The sequence below is a fragment of the Thunnus albacares genome, chromosome 11 (genome assembly GCF_914725855.1).
Source record: "Thunnus albacares chromosome 11, fThuAlb1.1, whole genome shotgun sequence".
NCBI lineage: Eukaryota > Metazoa > Chordata > Actinopteri > Scombriformes > Scombridae > Thunnus > Thunnus albacares.
In genome coordinates, this window is record NC_058116.1 from 22,503,938 (window position 1) to 22,521,059 (window position 17,122).

Consider the following 17,122-nt stretch of genomic DNA (forward strand, 5'->3'; position numbering starts at 1 on the left):
CTTTTAATTTTTAATCCCTAATCTTGCATTGTGATACATGCAGATCTTTATTGTCTGGGCATATTGTTATAATCATTTATTGTGTAATGTGTTATGTCTGCTGATGTTGTGCTGTTAACACTGTGTACTGAGCGTATTCTCTTTGCTGTAAATTTGCAAAAATTTCACCGACAAATTTGTGGTTGCTTGACCATTGAAGTAGAATGAAATTTAAGCTCAGTGAATGGACGTTTCTGCTCTTGGGGAGCTGTAGCTGACTGCTCCTCATTTTTCTCAACACAACCTTGTATTTTGGAATTTCTAATTAAAGAACAAGATGTTTTCTGAAAGAAATGCTCATCTTTTGTGCTGATGATTAAAAGAGGAATTTCATGTCCATCCCTGGGAATGCTACACATGCCACTGACCTTACACTTGCTATTATGAAAATGAACTTCATAACCCTAATGAGAAAACTAGATTTGGGATTGCAGAGTGAGCCATGCTGGCCTTTTGTCCCTTGTGTAAACCAGAGCACTGCAAGGAAACAATCCCCCATGGCCCCCATAAAGACCACCATTAATTACATCATGAAATGTAACTTTTCAAGATGGTCACATGTTAAAACACCAGAAACTTCATTCAGCACAGACAAATCCAACATTTAATTAATTTGAAGTAGTTCACTGCATTTGATTTCCTGGCTGAAGTTACAGCAGAGCCTCCTACAGATGTGCTGCAGTCAGGATCTGAAACACTTCCTCTTCTCAGCACACCAGCTTGTCTTTCTCCAAGAGAAACATGGCTGATCAAAAATAAATTAGTTTCTCGGTACTTTTATCGGCCCATTTGAGAAAGACAAGCTATTGATTTAAAAACTGGTCATCCATCTTATTTTGAACTTGTTGATCTTTCAGTGTTCACAGCCAATGCTCTCAGTAAGATATGCTGTTAACAAACAAAGTCAGTTACTGCAAAGAAACTATGAATATCCTTTCATCAATCTAAAAATCTTCAAGAATGTTTTGGAAAATTATTTTGGTTTTAAGTGTTTGTGTATTTTAAGCTAGAAAATGGGATAATCCATAAAAATATTAATATGATAATATAAAACAAGACATACTTGATTTATTTTACTTTTTGGTCATTATTAACATTTTGGAACTGTCCCGTGTTATCACAGCAGATTTCTTAATGGTGTGTTACTAAAAAGCTTTACTGCAGAGGACAGTTAAGGAAGCTGGAAACTGTGGCATCTATTTGTACCATCGTCAAAATGTTGAGGGCTGGGTGCGTTGGCAGATCCAGCTGATAGCACAGACAGATGGAGAAAGGGCAGGAGTGCCTTCTCTGGTTGCCATGGTGACGGAAAAGGTGAAGTGTGTGGAGAGACAGCCATTGTAAGTAAAGTAAAAGGAGAGTGAATTATCATTCAGCAGGTGGCACTGATGCTGTGTCCCCACCACCAGATAATGAATGGTGCTGGCCTTCCTGCACACATAGGGAGGGCAATAATCCCCCATCAGCCACCTTCCTGTTCGCAGCAGGTAAAAGACCTCACACTGTTGATTGACTTGTCAGGTCAGTGGCTACGTGAACCACAGCACTATAAGAACTCTGCCAGTTTGATCACTGGTTGAATAGGTTGATAGTATAGCACATATATCACTACTTTTGTGAGGCCCACTGTATAATATTCTGTGGAGGATAAGGTGTGGTGTAATTTGCTGTGTCATTAGAAAGGGTCAGTCGAAGTGGAAATAAGCCCCCTTTATTCAATATCGATTTACATTTTATATAAAAATTACTTACATTTAATACATTTCTTCAAAATACAAGCAGCCAAACAACATACAAATCAAATACAAAATTATAAAATTTCTTATATTTATCATCTTCCTTTTCTGAAGTAACAGATGTGTTTTTATAATAACTCTTAATAACCTTTTTGTAGCTGTGGTAAATCTCTTCCTTGTCTACATCTTTAATCCATCTGTTGACATATGAGCTCTAGAAAAATATGGTATTCAGTATCTGTCTTTTCAGTGTACAGTACAGGATCTGGGAATCTGATCTGAGAACATTCAAGGTGGGCTTCAATCTCTTTCACCAAAAGATAAGTTCATATGGTATATTACTGTCGAAACAGGGTGGATGGAGCTTGAAATCCGTGGAAATGAAAACGACAGAAGACCTATGGAATTACATACTGTGTGAGAAAAGATAATGTTGATATTATGGCCTTTGCAGGAAATCCAGTCAGTAGATCCATTAGGTACAGAGGGGAAAAAAGACAAATCCTCAAAAATCTCAAGCTTCACTGCTCAGTTGTGTAGCTTTGTGGTCCGTACGTCACATGATGTGAAAAAAAAGCCTTAGCAACAAACCACTTAACTCTTTACCATACTTACATTTGTTCAGAAAAATTGAGCCAAACCTGCCTTCCTTACCTTCACAAAACTATACAGTTTCCATTTTCCCCTTAAACTAGAAACAGATATGGGTACAAATTTGAGCACTGCATTTTATCTGTGCAGAAGTGTGGCTTATGGTGTTAATAAAATTTTTGCGAATCAGCAGCTTTACTTCAGTGTCATACAGTATACAGTATAGTGCTGTATAACTTATGTTTGACAAACATTAGAAAGCAAACAGTAAATGGAAAATAAAACTCTTCAGCAACACCAACAAGGACATAATGCTGATGCTAAACCAGTAAAACCTAAAAGCCTCATATAGGAAATAGAAAATTCTTGTTTCCTCCTTCATATTATACATTGTACACTGTGGTAAAAAAGAAGTACAAAGTGTAAAGTTAGGCTATGCGGCGGTTTCATGAATTGTCCCCTCTAGTTTCTTTGGGAGTAGCTCTCTCCTCTCGTCAATACTGATGACTGGCTTCCGACAGTTTTGCCCGTCCATATAGATCTTTGCATACACTGGGTTGGAGTAATTCATGGGCTGTATAGGAAGGAAAGAAGATGGAGGCAAGAAATAAAGGTAAACATTCATTTACATATTACTTATGGTACTATAGAACAGTGACAGTCTTAAAGCTGCATAAATTGTTTTTTTTTTTTTTTTTTTTTTTTTTGGCCACTTGCAGGCAGCGGAACCAGCTGAGAATATGTTTTCCATCTTGCACAGTTGTTGTGACTAACATATTAGAAAACACTGCCTATGAATCCAGCAGACAAGAAGAACCATTGGCAGTAATTCAGAGCTGTGTTTTGGCCAATATCCACTCCCATTTTAGCTCTTTTTTGGTCTTCAGCTATTCCTGAGAAAAATATCTGGATCATTTTCCGCTAAATGCTCCAATATGTTCACCAGCTAGTTGCCAACTTGGTCTGTCTGCTGTTTGGTAGCTTACAGTCTGCCCATCAAAGAGCACTGAGTAGAGCTGAGGGAAACTGAAAAGTCAGGTGATAATTTCTGTGGGTTCATCATTACAAGCAACTTCCTGTTTCACATTACACAGAATCATTTGAGTTTATGGTGATATAAAAAATATTGACTAGTGCAGCTGTAAGGAAAGTCCACTGTGATTATCAACTTTTGACAAAGTGAGTAAAAACATCTGAGTTTTAGTCTTTCTAAAGCAGTGCAAAGACAGACACGAGACTCATGCATATTAATGAATTATTACTCAGCAAGCAATAGTACAGTAATAAACAGCAACATGCAGGAAGAAGGCAAGTTACACATAAAGCCATACACACACAGTCTTCTGTCAAGAAAATAATCTAAGTAGCAGCATGTTTCAGCACTCAACTTTGTCCTACATAATTTTGTGACTGTTGATATTAGCTTGATTCACTTTGGCCTGATTTATATTTGGTATAAGTAAACATATCATCTTCATCAAAATGGTTTCCAAATAACTGCAAAGTGCACACTGCTCGCCTACAACCTATGAAGGAATGACTCTTATCCTTATCAGGCAAACATACATTAAGGTTTGAAAAAATTCACCTGTCCAGGGATTACCTCCTTGGGCACAGAATTAATGCTCAAGGTGCGAGGGTCACTGGATTTTACACACCAGCCCTGCAACAAAACAAGCACCTTCGCTGTTTATCATGCCACACATTAAATTTGCCAACACAGCTGTCAGCAAACAGTCTACTGGTTATCTACATGCACAAAACTTCATGAACCATCTAGCTGTAGGTTATATGACTGACATTCAACTAAAATAAAACTGCATGAAAAGAAAAGTAGGGAATTGTTGGGGACCTGGAGAGAATAGTGGAAGACAGAAGCTACTTTAGATTCAAGCCAGCATGCCTCTGTTGAAAATACAGCCAGATTGGACTGACAATAGCAGATGTCAAAGTTGTCAGGGCAAGAAGCAATAGCATTAGGCTTGAAGCTCTAGCAGGTGAGATAGATAACAGTCAGTGTCAGTGAATGTGGTATGATTCATTTGATATGTTGAGTGTAAATGTGAAGTTGAAGGCCATGAACAGAATAAATCACCAGTCAGATGAAAAGTCCCGTTGGTTCACAGCACCTGTACATTCCTGCACATTAGCCAGGTTTAACAAAACCTCTGCAAAACCAAATGTAATTTTAACTGATTCACCCCACTGCTAGATACCACATTTACCTAGTTATTGGAACAAATAACAGAACACAAAATTATCATATGAAACTGAGAAATAGTTTAGAATTTATGGTTGGTGTCCTTGTGCCTTAGGAATTAGGTACTTGTTAAACTGAATTCACATTTCTGGAAATACTGAAATTTATGTCACTGTGTGTGTAATGGAATATCTATATACAGTATAGTTCCAATTAGTGTGTTTCATTGATTTTTATTTCAGACATTTGACTAAAAATGACCTAATTTTCTTCCAAGAAAGTTCCTCATTTTAATGATATTCCTTTCATGTTATAACAAGCTATTTTTGACATATTATGACATTGTTTCACAATACTATCAGATACCAAGGTATTCAGTTTTTTACAAGAAACCTTTCTTATTGTAATCATCAAACTTTCCTGTTATTATGGTAAAAGTAATAGATCAAAAATATAACACCATGTCACATGTCAATCATAAGCATGATTGAAATGTGACAGGGCGTTTGCATGTATTATGGCTTTGATCTGCTTTCATATTGTTTTGTACACCTATACATAATTATTGACGGTGGATTTGGTGTCAGAGTTGATGCCTCTGTACTAGTCCGTGCAGTGTTGCTACCAGCAATAATGGACATCTCCTACTCTCCCACCCGTTCTGACAGCATGAGCAATACGAACAAGGCTAGATGCGCATTCAGTTCATGCCCTCTCAACAGCATCAAAGCCCAGCATGCAGCCTCTGTCTAACAGCATTAAAGACCTGATTACCCTTCCTGAACACATACTGTACCTCTCTGACACTATATAGGTTATTTATGTTTCAACTTATGTAGCATACTTAGTGAAGTATCCAATGAGAAAGTCCACTCCTGGACTAGAGACAGAACACTGCTTAGGTTGTTGCATTTCTCACAGGTACAGTTTTACATCTGGACCTTGCTATAAGATGAAAAGGCTCTTTAACAAGACAACGACTTTTCTTGTTATATCCAGGAACTAAGCAAATATATTTTTGTCACAGTGGCAGCTGCTGTAATGTTGAATTGCATAAACCAACCAAAGTACAAAGACAAAACCATTAACTTTGCTTTTCAGACAGAAGAAGAGCTTTTGTTTGCCATTATTGTGCTGGTTAGTTTAATATTGAGCTCAACAGGCCAACCTTATGAGGGTCCAGTGTGAAGTTGGGTCGCAGCAGGCTGCCTGCATCAGCATGGTTGTCATGGTCCACTTCATACATATTGTATGACGGGTTCCCAATCTCCACGTTTATTCCTCCGTTCGTCATGGGCTGCCTCTGGACACGTTTTCCCCTGAGGTGTGTGGAGCCAGCCATCATTAACATGACACACAACATGCAGGTCAACATGCTGTACAGCCCTGCAAGGCTCCGCACAACAAATCGCATCACTCTACTTGGCATACTTGGTGTGCATAACTTTGCTGGGCAGACCTAAAAGCTGAATTATAATCAGAGGCTCAGCGTAGAGGTTGCTGTTCTGCAGAAAGCAAAACACACTTTTCATTTATAAAGCACAGATAGCTATTGATCTTTAAAAGCTGAGTAGTGTTGGATCTCTCATCATCTGTTGCTGCTTAGAAGCCTGTTTTTATTCATACTTTCTTTCTTTCTTTCGTTCTTTACTTACCTTTGCCTCCGTCTGCAGATGTAAACACCTGCTACCACCATCACAATTAAGATGACCAGCAGGACCAGAGGTACAATGATAGCTATGCTCCCTAGGGGACAGACAGAGGAGTGATGATGTGGAGAGATAGGTTCAAAGGAGCAGAGATGGGTTCAGATAGTGCTATACTGTATTTAACTATGGCTGAGTATGGTTTCAAAACAGGCCAGTTTATTTTTTTTAGGTTGACAAAACACTTGCTTAATTTACAGCAACAGCTGTCCAGTACATATGGGCTATACTGTAATATTTATGTAAATGCATAGCTTCTATGAAGACTTTTGAGCATAATTTTGAGCACCTCCAAACATCTTAGTTAGACAAACAGGTGTAGTAGAAGTCCCAAAGGTGACATGGTATGTAGCGCTGAGGATCAGAAATATAGAATTTGCATTTCTTTGTATATACATTGCTTTCAGTCAATAAAATGTTCATGTTTTACTTCAGCTGCAGTCCTCATAAGCACACCAGTCACATTACTGAAACTCTAATGGGACGGCAACTGTAGCTCCTCTAATTCAAATGAGATAAACCTGCTGCTTGAAGGCTTTTGTGTTCAAAAACTACAAACTGGCTAGATTGGATGGAGTTCAGTAATTCCTTAGTAAGGGTGCCAATCAGGACAGAGTCCAACTGTGGTGTATGAGTTGGAATAAATGCCTGTAACAATGTGTGGGTGTTTAGAAATGCAATAATTTTCAGATATACAGGTAATAATTCAACTTAAATAGAATGGAGATGCTGTAGAAATGACACATACAATTAATAACATGGAAAATTTTGAGATTTTATAATAAGGCCCATTGAAATTCCCAATTCTCACCTCCGCTGGTATTGTCTGATCTGCTGCTTTTAGGGGCAGGTCTCTCACACTGTGTTCCTGCCCAATTGGCTGAACATCTGGAGGTCAAAAGAGAGTATAAATAAACTAGCATTAGCATACGGCATACTTTTCTTAGCAGAAAAACACGGCTGAGAAAACAATGAACTATCGTATGACATGAGAGGGGCTTACATATACAACACATTATGATTCAATCTTGCTATGAAGTGCTTTGATCCTACACAAACAAAACACCACCTGGAGGGAGAACACTATGTATATACATTTTATGTCCATAAACAGCGGGTGAGAATTTACATGTTGAATATTCAATGTAAAATCAAATCAAAGGATGACAGCGGGACAACAAGTCGTCATCTCTTATGTGTTCCAATGGGATCCGATGGGCGTGATGTATGACCCTTGTTAGAGGAGGTGATATCTAATTTCACACGACTGACGCAGATGGGTCTGTAAAGCATGAGTGATCTGGTGGTGCGACTGGATGATGACAGAATGAAATTACTCTAAATTACATGCACTCTATGAATCAGAACACCAGGCTATCAAAAATAAGAATGCAGCCCCATGAATCACACCCCGAAGAACGAAATGTCACACCACAAATTTTAATAGAAAATTGATCTTGTGTGGGAAGCATGAACCATGAAAAGACTAATTCCTTAAATATTCTTTCAACCTGTGTTGGAGGAATTCATGATAATCACCAATTACTAATGAGATGTTCATCCTAGTAAGGTTACAGTACACATAGGTAATGATTGGTCAATAACGGACAACTTGCCATCATGCACAGGTTGCAAATGCACAGACTGATGCCCACATCACATAGACAATAGTTTCCCCCCTTGTTCCTGTGTGCTAGGTGAGGACTTCATGAGATGGGTGAATGGGTGGCAGTGAGGGGCAGCAAAGATAGAGTCATGCAGCAACTGATAATGTAACAAGTGCTACATTAGCTAATACCTGGTCCAAAACATTAGAAATATCATAATCCCACTGTGCCGAACTGCTAAAACGACTACTATTACTTCCAATAATGATCATTATTCAACTGTTCTTGAAGCTGCAACATTGAATTTGTTTACTCCATTAATTAGTGATTAAACTCTAAAGAGGTCGTAACATATTTTACATGACCAAGTCATTTTTTTGTCCAAGTCTCTATTATAAAAATAGATAACGTAGAGAAAAGAGGCTTCCTAGTTTAATAATGAAAACGTAATATATTATTAGTACTAATGAAAATTCAGTTACTAAATATAGTTAAATGAGAGAGTGAGAAAACATAATGTTGTCTCCTGTTCAGCTGAGTACAGCTGTGAACGTCTGCATTTACCGTGCTTGACAGCAACTTTATGAGCTTGCTGATTACAGTTAGTTAGCCATCCTGTTGTCCTTGTAGCCAGGGCGTGTGACAAAAGACATTTCACTCAAAATGGGAAGGCATATAGCAATCATTTATTAAGGACAGTAAGTAATCATCCCTGAATAACATAATGTTGAGCACTTACTACATGATAAGTTGCTACAAGGCGGCACTGTGACAAAGAGCTCATTTACTGGACTCAGGCTAAAATGGAGCCGGATGGAGTTGGGGTGGAGGTGTGGACAAAAGGGGGTGAGGGGCTCTGAATACAGCTGGAGAGGTGACCTACTTGCAGCGTGGTTTGTTAAGAGCTGTTAATGTGCACATCCCCTCATTCTGACAGAAGTAATCGCAGGGGTTGGCCAGCTCATCACAACGTTGGTTCTTGAACCCTGACGTGCAGCTGCAAAACATTGTGTTGGGAGTGATAAAAGGGCCCAGAGAATGTGTATTGTTGAACTTTTGGCTTCTTGATGAATGGAGACTGAAACACTAATCTCTTTCAACAGCTTCAGTTATAAAATGGAGTAAGTCAAATTAGCAAAATCCAAATATATGTTATGAACACAGAGCAACTCCACTGCTCACCAAGTTAGGGGAATATCTGCAAGAGAAAAATCTGTTACAGTGGTCTCATCTCTTAGATGTGTATTTCCTTGAGAAATAAGGTATGTAATAACAAAATACCAAAGATAATTGTCATTTGATTGCCAAGAATATAAGCTAAATTTCCAAGGACTGGGGATGAAAAATAAGGTACAAAGCATCAAAATATATGTTTTGTAAAAAAAACAAAAAAAAAAAAACAAAAACGTACATGTACATTGTGCATAGATCCTACCACATACACAGAAACTTGAACTCAGTCTTAATGCTGGAATAAATGCCTGTAACAGTTGTAATGCTGACAGTCAACAGTCTTTTACTTGAAGTTATCCATAAGTATAATCACAAGTATTCAATAAAACAAAACAAAATATGTGCTCATATAATTGTTTTGTTTTGACAACCATTATTAAAATTGTTGTGAAACGTGTCTGTGTAGAGAAAGTCTGCAATTTTTCACATGGCGTCTAAGTCGAGGAATTTTTGGACCCAAAAGTTAGTGCAGCATGTCAACTTTGCAGCAAAATAAATGTAATTTCACTTCAAGAAGAATATATGAGCTGTCTAAACTGAGGTCCTTTGGATACGGTTTGCCATTCTAATAAATCACAGTTGGCCTGGAAAGAAATCGTATTCATTGTAAAAGACTACTCAAAGTGCTACCCATAGATTAATACCACCTGAGCTATACTCAAATGCAGTGCTGTGTTAAAAAATCTCCCATGGAGGAAATTGGAAATCCATTTCTGAAGCCAAAAAGTAAAAGTGTAAAATATTGTACTATAATAGTTGAAATGGAAAGATGTTCTTCAGGAATAGAACAACAGAAAAAAAACATTCTCTTGTTATTGTGCACACATTATCCACAGCCTGTTTCTCATCCACAGCATCACAGATGAGAAATACTTTAGATACCTCTGCATAAAATAATGTTTTGGTTTACTACAAAGTTATGTGTTTATTGATCTAACTAGCCAGCAGAGTTGTTGAAGTAACTGAGGTTTCTGTAATGTGGAGAAAAAAGAAAAAAAACCTTGAGCTATTGTATAGTTGAAATGCTTTTCAAGAATACTGAGATAATGAGGTGAGTGAATGCGAGGGCTTGGATGTTTACCATAGCTATCTTTACTGCACTGCTGGTGCATTATGAAAATCTCTTCAATCTTTTTAGTGTTTTATACAAGAATCATCATTAAAATTGAAGCAGCTATAGCCAGCAAGTTTTTTGCTTTAATGAGGCTTGATGAAATATACATTTACTATATTTACTATAGTATTGAGATCAAACACTCTTGATACAGACATATTCATCATCACATGTAATCTCTGTTCTTTTCAGAAAATAATAAACCACATTATCAGGATCTGTTAACCTCAATTGAATAAGATGGGATCATTTGCATAGAAATTGATTCTATCCCCTTGAATTTGTGAGTGATGGCCACAAATTTCAATTTAATTACAGTGGACAATGGGCAGTTAAAAAAAATTGAGAGTTGGCTTTTGAAATGGATTTCCAATTTCCTCCTTGGGGAGATTTTTTTTTAACACAGCACTGCATGTGATTATAGCTCAGGTGGTATTAATCTACAGGCAGCGTTTTGAGTAGTCTTTCACAATGATTTCCCCATGTCTGCTAGTCAAGCTTTTGTCTGCTACAATTTTTTTTTACCATTGAGTTGCATGGCATGTTCAACCACTGACACATACCTCAGCAAACTTCTAAAACCTACTACTGAAGAGAGTCAGAGAGGCCTGACATCAGCTCTTAACTGCAAGGAGGAACAGTGTGATATGTTCAGAATGGCAAGCTTTGAAGGGGTTTAAACCATTTTTTTATGTGCGTAAAAACCTTAAGCCACAGTGAGGTGTCACATAGCATAAGATGGTGTACTGGCATCCAGCCCCCTGCTGTGTCATGGCCTCCAAATAGTGACATCAAACATCCTCTCAACTTAAGGATTTCTTTCCTGAGGAAGACATCTATCTTGTATTATTCTCCAAGCAGGGAAATGGTACCCCGTGATGGTTTTCAGTTCTGCTTGTAAAGCCAAGTTTTCTGGGACACAGAGCCAGCATTTAAATGGAAACAGTAGAAGTGAGAACAATAGTGCAGGACATTATTTTTCCCTTCTTTCCTTCACCCATTAAGCAGTGACTTACTGACAGAAAGGCAGGTTGGTGTCAGGGTCCAGGTGACAGGTGCCTCCATTGTAGCAATATCCGTCACACAGCTGACAGCTTGGTGCTATTCGGCCATTTGTGCAACTGGAGGGTGAAGAAATAACAGAAGCTAGTGGCAAGCAGAAAACTACACTTACACAAGAAGCAAAAATGACTCAGTGGTGGTTTTGTCAAACATATACATAATTCATATAAAATGAGGAGTTCAACTGGCCTCAATCAATGACATTACCAAAACTTAAAACTGCTATAGGATGTGTGGCCCAATAAATTTTTCAGATTTAATCAAATCAGTTAATCAAGCCAGCACCCTGTGGTTAAATCTATTGAGACCTGATTTGAGTAGAATTAATGTTTTTTCCATAAATGAAGAGGGCTATAGGCCTTCGGCATTATAGCAAGAGGGATGAGGGACAAGAATAGCGAGCAGATACCAAGTACTCACTTGCAAACCACATCTCCTGTCTCCTCATTAATGAGGCAGGGAGCACCATGGCACCGAAGACACTTGTCCACCTCGCACTTGTTTCCCTCAAACCTGGCAGGACACACACACTCCACATAGCCGCTACTGGATAACGTGCAGGCTTTGGAGTTCACACAGTAGTGATGACAGATGTCTGTTCCACATTCAGAGAGATAAAGAGAGAGGGGGTAATTTGTAATGAGAAACTGGGAACATGTTTTAAGCTAGTTTGATTGGAATTGTACAGGGCTTTAATGGGACTTAATTATCCACATCGAATGACATCTTAGCCACAGATGAAAACATAACACCCCTTGGGCAAGCAACAGTAGGAAAATATTAATGATGTGCACTTGAAATTGTTTTCACACAACCCATCATTACAATGCATTGCAAAAGAAAATACATTATCATTTCAACACAGAAATACCCAAAGGTTGTTTGATGGTAGTATTTTGATTTTGTTTATCAGCAAATGTGGTGTTTGTGGAAAGAAAATACTTTAGGGGTTTGCTTTTGTTCCACACACACTATTTGTTTATGAACTTTGAAATGCTTAGTTCTATAGATTTTATGCAGCATAACTGAATGAAAATCAATGCTTCTTTGTTATGATTGTTTGCGGCTAGGCTGAAAGGCTAACGTCAAATAGATGAAGGCCAAGCACATAATAGAAATCATTTAATGTGTTTGCTGCTACCAAGTAGTAGGTGCAGGACTCACGATAAAGACAACGATCTCCAGTATATTCTGCCATACAGCGACACACTGGCTGGTTCCCCTGAGTGACGTCGCATGTTCCCCCATTTAAACAGTAGTTGTCGCAAATCCTCCTCTCACAGAATGGCCCTGAGAAACCAACAGGACACCGGCATGTAGGCTTACCTGGACAAAGGAAGAAAAGGAAAGATTAAGAGGGCATGAAAAAAATCAAACAATGCATTGATCCTACTAACAAGTACTGTCTATACAGCCAAAGTCTGATATAACTTACTCCTCTGTGTCACAGAATTCTGTGGTTGTTAAAAAACTATTACAGTAAAACATATCCATGAGCCACACCATTGGACTGGGCAGTATGTCTCTTCATTACCATGATCACTGGCAATGTAGTTTATTTTGAGCCACCCATCGACCGTCCTGCTGCTGTAAGTTGTCACTAGTGTGTATTAATCCATGGCTGAAAATAGTCCCAACGAATATACTACTCACTCCTGCTTAAGTATGTTTGCTACAGTACATAACTATTTTAGGACTTTACTCAGCCTTTTTATGACTCATTTTTGAGTGAGACTTCCTTTTCTCAGGTTATATTTGCTTATATACGTATAAAATCTAGTGTTTCATAATCATAGTTTGAGATACCCACACTTTGCAATCTGTGGTCACCTCCAGTGTGTAATTGGCCATCAATCTGATGATCATATTTATATGTTGTATGGAAATGATACACCCACAGTTACACAAGTTAGTAGCAGTAAAAAACATTCAGTACTTTGGTGAGAATAAAGGCAAAGATCCATCCTTCCATCCATCATTTTCAAGCACATATGCATGTGTGGGTCACAGAGACAGCAGACAGGCACCTAAGTAGAGTAGATGAGGTGCCCTTTTACTCGGTTATGTCCTCCAGATCCACCTCAGGGATCCCAAAATGTTTCCAGGCCAGACACAATATGCATATAATTCCTCCAGTGTGTTCTGGGTCTGCCCTGGGTTTTCTTCCTCATCAGACATGTCTGGAATATCTCCAGCAGGTAGACATTCAGGAAGAATCCTAATCAGATGTTCAAATGACCTCCACTGAATTGCATCAGTATGAAGCCATTTTCAGTTTTCAAACATGTTATATAGATTTTTATCTTACATATGTTTATATACCACACTTGAGGCCTGTACTACTTAGAAAAAGACAAAAATGCAGAGATATAGATTACCTGGCTTCTGGCCAGGTTGTAAGGAGTATACCCATCTTCTAGCCAAATACATATTTAAAGGGGAGCTTAAAGTAAAAGGACGCACATTTTTTTTCATCAAAGAAACAAGCTACCATATTGGGGAAATTCAGTAGTTCCTGATTGACTTCATGTCTCATCATCTGGTTACCTGAACAGGTTTCTTAACCAGATTTCTTCCCATGTGACATCACCCTGAAAATCAGGGGAAGAAACGGTAGGTAGCCAGTAGAATACACTTTGTCAGGAGAAGTATATTGTATAAGTATATAGCACTGTTGGTTGGCACAATTGGTAGTCTGAGGTGCTGCCACTCCTGGATAGATTTTCAAGATGCAAAGGGCAACCACTGTCAGAAAAAAGGGAAGACTGCCTACATCAGTCTCTGGGTCTGATGATGACATGAGTACACCACTTGTACATCACTCAGCTCTGTCATTTTTATTGGCGCTGATGTTCCCAGGCTCTCATTAGTAGTTCATTAGTGAACACAGGAGCATGTACATAATGAAACAACAATACTTCCGCACTGAGGTTAGACATCAAACACACTTCAAACTCTCTTCACTGTACCCCGTTAAAGGCATGGTGAAGTCAATTATAATGTATAAAAACATAAAAATGTTAGAAGTGACCTGAAATATAGCAAAGAAGTGACCTGGAATAAAGTTAGAGGCTATGTTAGATGGACAAATTGTGTAAAGATCTTAGGCTCCACAGTGAGCTAAGAACATAAGTAAATAAGTATGGTCTTTATGGTATAATGTACTCCATGTATATTTCTTGCTTAGTTTAACTAAGAAGTTATTTACATGCTAATGAAAATAGACTGAGGACAAAGGTCATGTACTGTGAAACTACTCTCTAAAAAGTGTTATTGCTTATAAAACAAAACAAAAAAAACCCAACCTAAAAATATTGCAGGATGGGATTGTGTATTTCATTCGTACCACACATTGAAAGTAAGTTGTAGCTTAATTGAATACTGAATTATAAATAAATCCTGTAGACAAGTAATGTATAGCCCCTAATTCCAATTCTTGTTAGAAACACACTTTCTGAATGTTATTATTATCAAGGACAAGTTTACTTATTTTAATGCAGGGGGGGTAGTACTTTTACTATTGTACTATTTTTGATATAAACTCCAGATATTACACATATTTTTCTTCAAAGTATAGAATAAGAAAGATCTATGCTCCTCACCATGGGCACCTGGTTATATTTTAAAATGGGGGAACAAACTTGGAAAGATACATAGGGTTAGGGCTCACTGCTGCGCAGGGCTGCTGTTATGCTGTGCTGCTTTGTCTTATCTGTCCCTGCGCTGTCAGTGTCTTCTATTCGCGCCACAACGTTATCAGTTATGAATTTGTTTTTCACTGCGTGACAAAATGGACATGTGGTGTGAAAGCGTGGTAAAAGTGTCAATTGAATGGGTCTCACGGTCAATGCTTGAGACTTGGCAGCCCTGCATGCTACAAAGATTTTTTGCCCATTTATGTTATAAAACAAGAAGATTTGTCAGTAGCAGACGTCACGGACACATAAGAGCAGAAACTCAGTGGAACCTTGTGTTTTTATATATATATATTTATAGAACTCAGAAATGTACAGCCTCTAATTGATTGTGAGGTTGCCTTCATTCATCACTCAATCATTTACACCAATATTCTTTTGCTTTGAAGACATATGCTCAATGCAGCGAAACCTCTTCCTTTATGAGAAACAACTGCCAAGCATGAATGAAACAAAATGCGCTGTGTCCCCCGCAACACAATAAATATCACAACACTTTCATTTTCTTCTCTGCCGTTCACCATAAATAGGAATACAATTCATCAGCCAGTGTAGCATGTTGGGCTTAGCTGGTGAATGAAACACAAACTAAGATTGATTGTTACCAATAGGGGCTCTGCCTTCTCTTATTCAGTCCTGAAGCCCTACTGCAGTGATCCCACAGCAAGTAACATGATTCCTATGCTATCTTGACAGACAGACTCCACCTCGTTTAACGAGCAGCAGTGATTATCCTGGCTTCTTTTTTATGCCATGTAGAGCTGTTTTAAACATCTAAACCAAATTTGAAAAAAGATATCAACACTGACTTTTTTTTTTTTTTTTAATATCAGTTTGCTTCCTGTTGAGCAGACGCATTTCCCAAAGGCAAATTTTATTCTATGATTCTGAAAGACCAGTGGAGAGTGAAAGATAGCCTATTTGAAGGAATAAACGTTTAATCAAACAATTTGCAACACAAATCAAAAACCCACCTTTTTATCTCCCCAACTATTCAGTCTAACTACTATGACTCCCTCAAACCGAACCACACTGCTCAGTTTTTATTTACTGGATGTCATTCAATGATCTTTAATAAATCCAAACCCCTTGAATAAGATTCTGCTATTATAAACCATTTATGTGGGAATACAAGCCACACTTCCTGTAACAGGGCAATTACTGTGGTGAATCTTTATTTTTAATAACAAATGGAAATGGAGATGTTGTGGGTAATTGCTTTGATTGAGGGATGATGCACGGGCTTGTAAATCAAGGATAGCACTTTTAATAGGGTTGTACATCCTGATTCAATTCCAGCACTGACATCTCAGCATGATATACATTCATGGAATTGTGGGGTAGAACTGTTTGTTCCAGAAATCATAAAAGCATGAAAGTAGACCTTGAATTTAGAGAAGGCTATTTGAGGCTTGTTCTCCAGGAACATCAATGACAAAAACTGCCCAGCTGGCAGATGTTACATTTAGAGCTTAAGTGAGGAAGACATAGAGGTTTAAAAGAAGAAAAATGTGGTTGAATGCCATCATGCACTGGGTCAATGTGCAAGAGGAAATGGGAAGAAATTGAAAATATGTGTTTGTGGCAGTGGTAGCTTGGTTTGCCCAAAGCATTCTCTATAGCGAGACTGAACACAAGAACCATCTATTCATGGATACTAGATGCTTATGTTTTAAGTGATCACCCATTATTGACAAACAAAGGTCAATATAAACATGAACCAACAGGGGTCTGACACAAAACAGGAACAACTGTGAAATATAATGCAATTTCTGCAATCCTGCAAGAAGACAGGAAGGAATCATGCTGCAAACAGTGTTTGACTATACAGTATATTGTGAAGCAGACTTACCAAGGGGTGAGCCCATGCAGGTGCCTCCATTTAGGCAATAGTCTGTACAGTGGTTGACCTCACAGCGCTCCCCTGAAAAGTCAGGCCAGCAGTAGCACCTCCAGTCTCCTTTCTCATTGGCTAAGCAGCGGCCTCCATTCTCGCAGGGGGGACGGCATAGTTCACCTTCACAACAGCAAAGCTTATCACTTACTGTGCTGCAGTGTGTAGCAGTCAATCACAACAAATGGTGCTGTGCTGCTTATGCCATAAAACAACAACCAAGGAGGCAGAGATCTGGATTTTCA

The 17,122-nt window shown here is 38.4% G+C and overlaps 1 protein-coding gene across 1 annotated transcript in view; it reads right to left on the reverse strand.

Moving 5' to 3' along the window:
* Window positions 1-1,753: 1,753 nt before the first annotated feature.
* Window positions 1,754-17,122, reverse strand: part of lrp1bb (low density lipoprotein receptor-related protein 1Bb) — a 201,102-nt gene continuing 185,733 nt past the window's right edge. The window contains exons 82-91 of the mRNA XM_044366489.1: window positions 16,836-17,000; window positions 12,453-12,614; window positions 11,709-11,883; window positions 11,243-11,347; window positions 8,763-8,876; window positions 7,084-7,160; window positions 6,222-6,312; window positions 5,735-5,885; window positions 3,955-4,029; window positions 1,754-2,940 (exon numbers count right to left, since the gene is read on the reverse strand). Of these exons, the coding sequence (XP_044222424.1) occupies window positions 2,800-2,940; window positions 3,955-4,029; window positions 5,735-5,885; window positions 6,222-6,312; window positions 7,084-7,160; window positions 8,763-8,876; window positions 11,243-11,347; window positions 11,709-11,883; window positions 12,453-12,614; window positions 16,836-17,000 (1,256 nt within the window). The 3' untranslated portion in view covers window positions 1,754-2,799. The remainder of the gene's footprint in view (window positions 2,941-3,954; window positions 4,030-5,734; window positions 5,886-6,221; window positions 6,313-7,083; window positions 7,161-8,762; window positions 8,877-11,242; window positions 11,348-11,708; window positions 11,884-12,452; window positions 12,615-16,835; window positions 17,001-17,122) is intronic.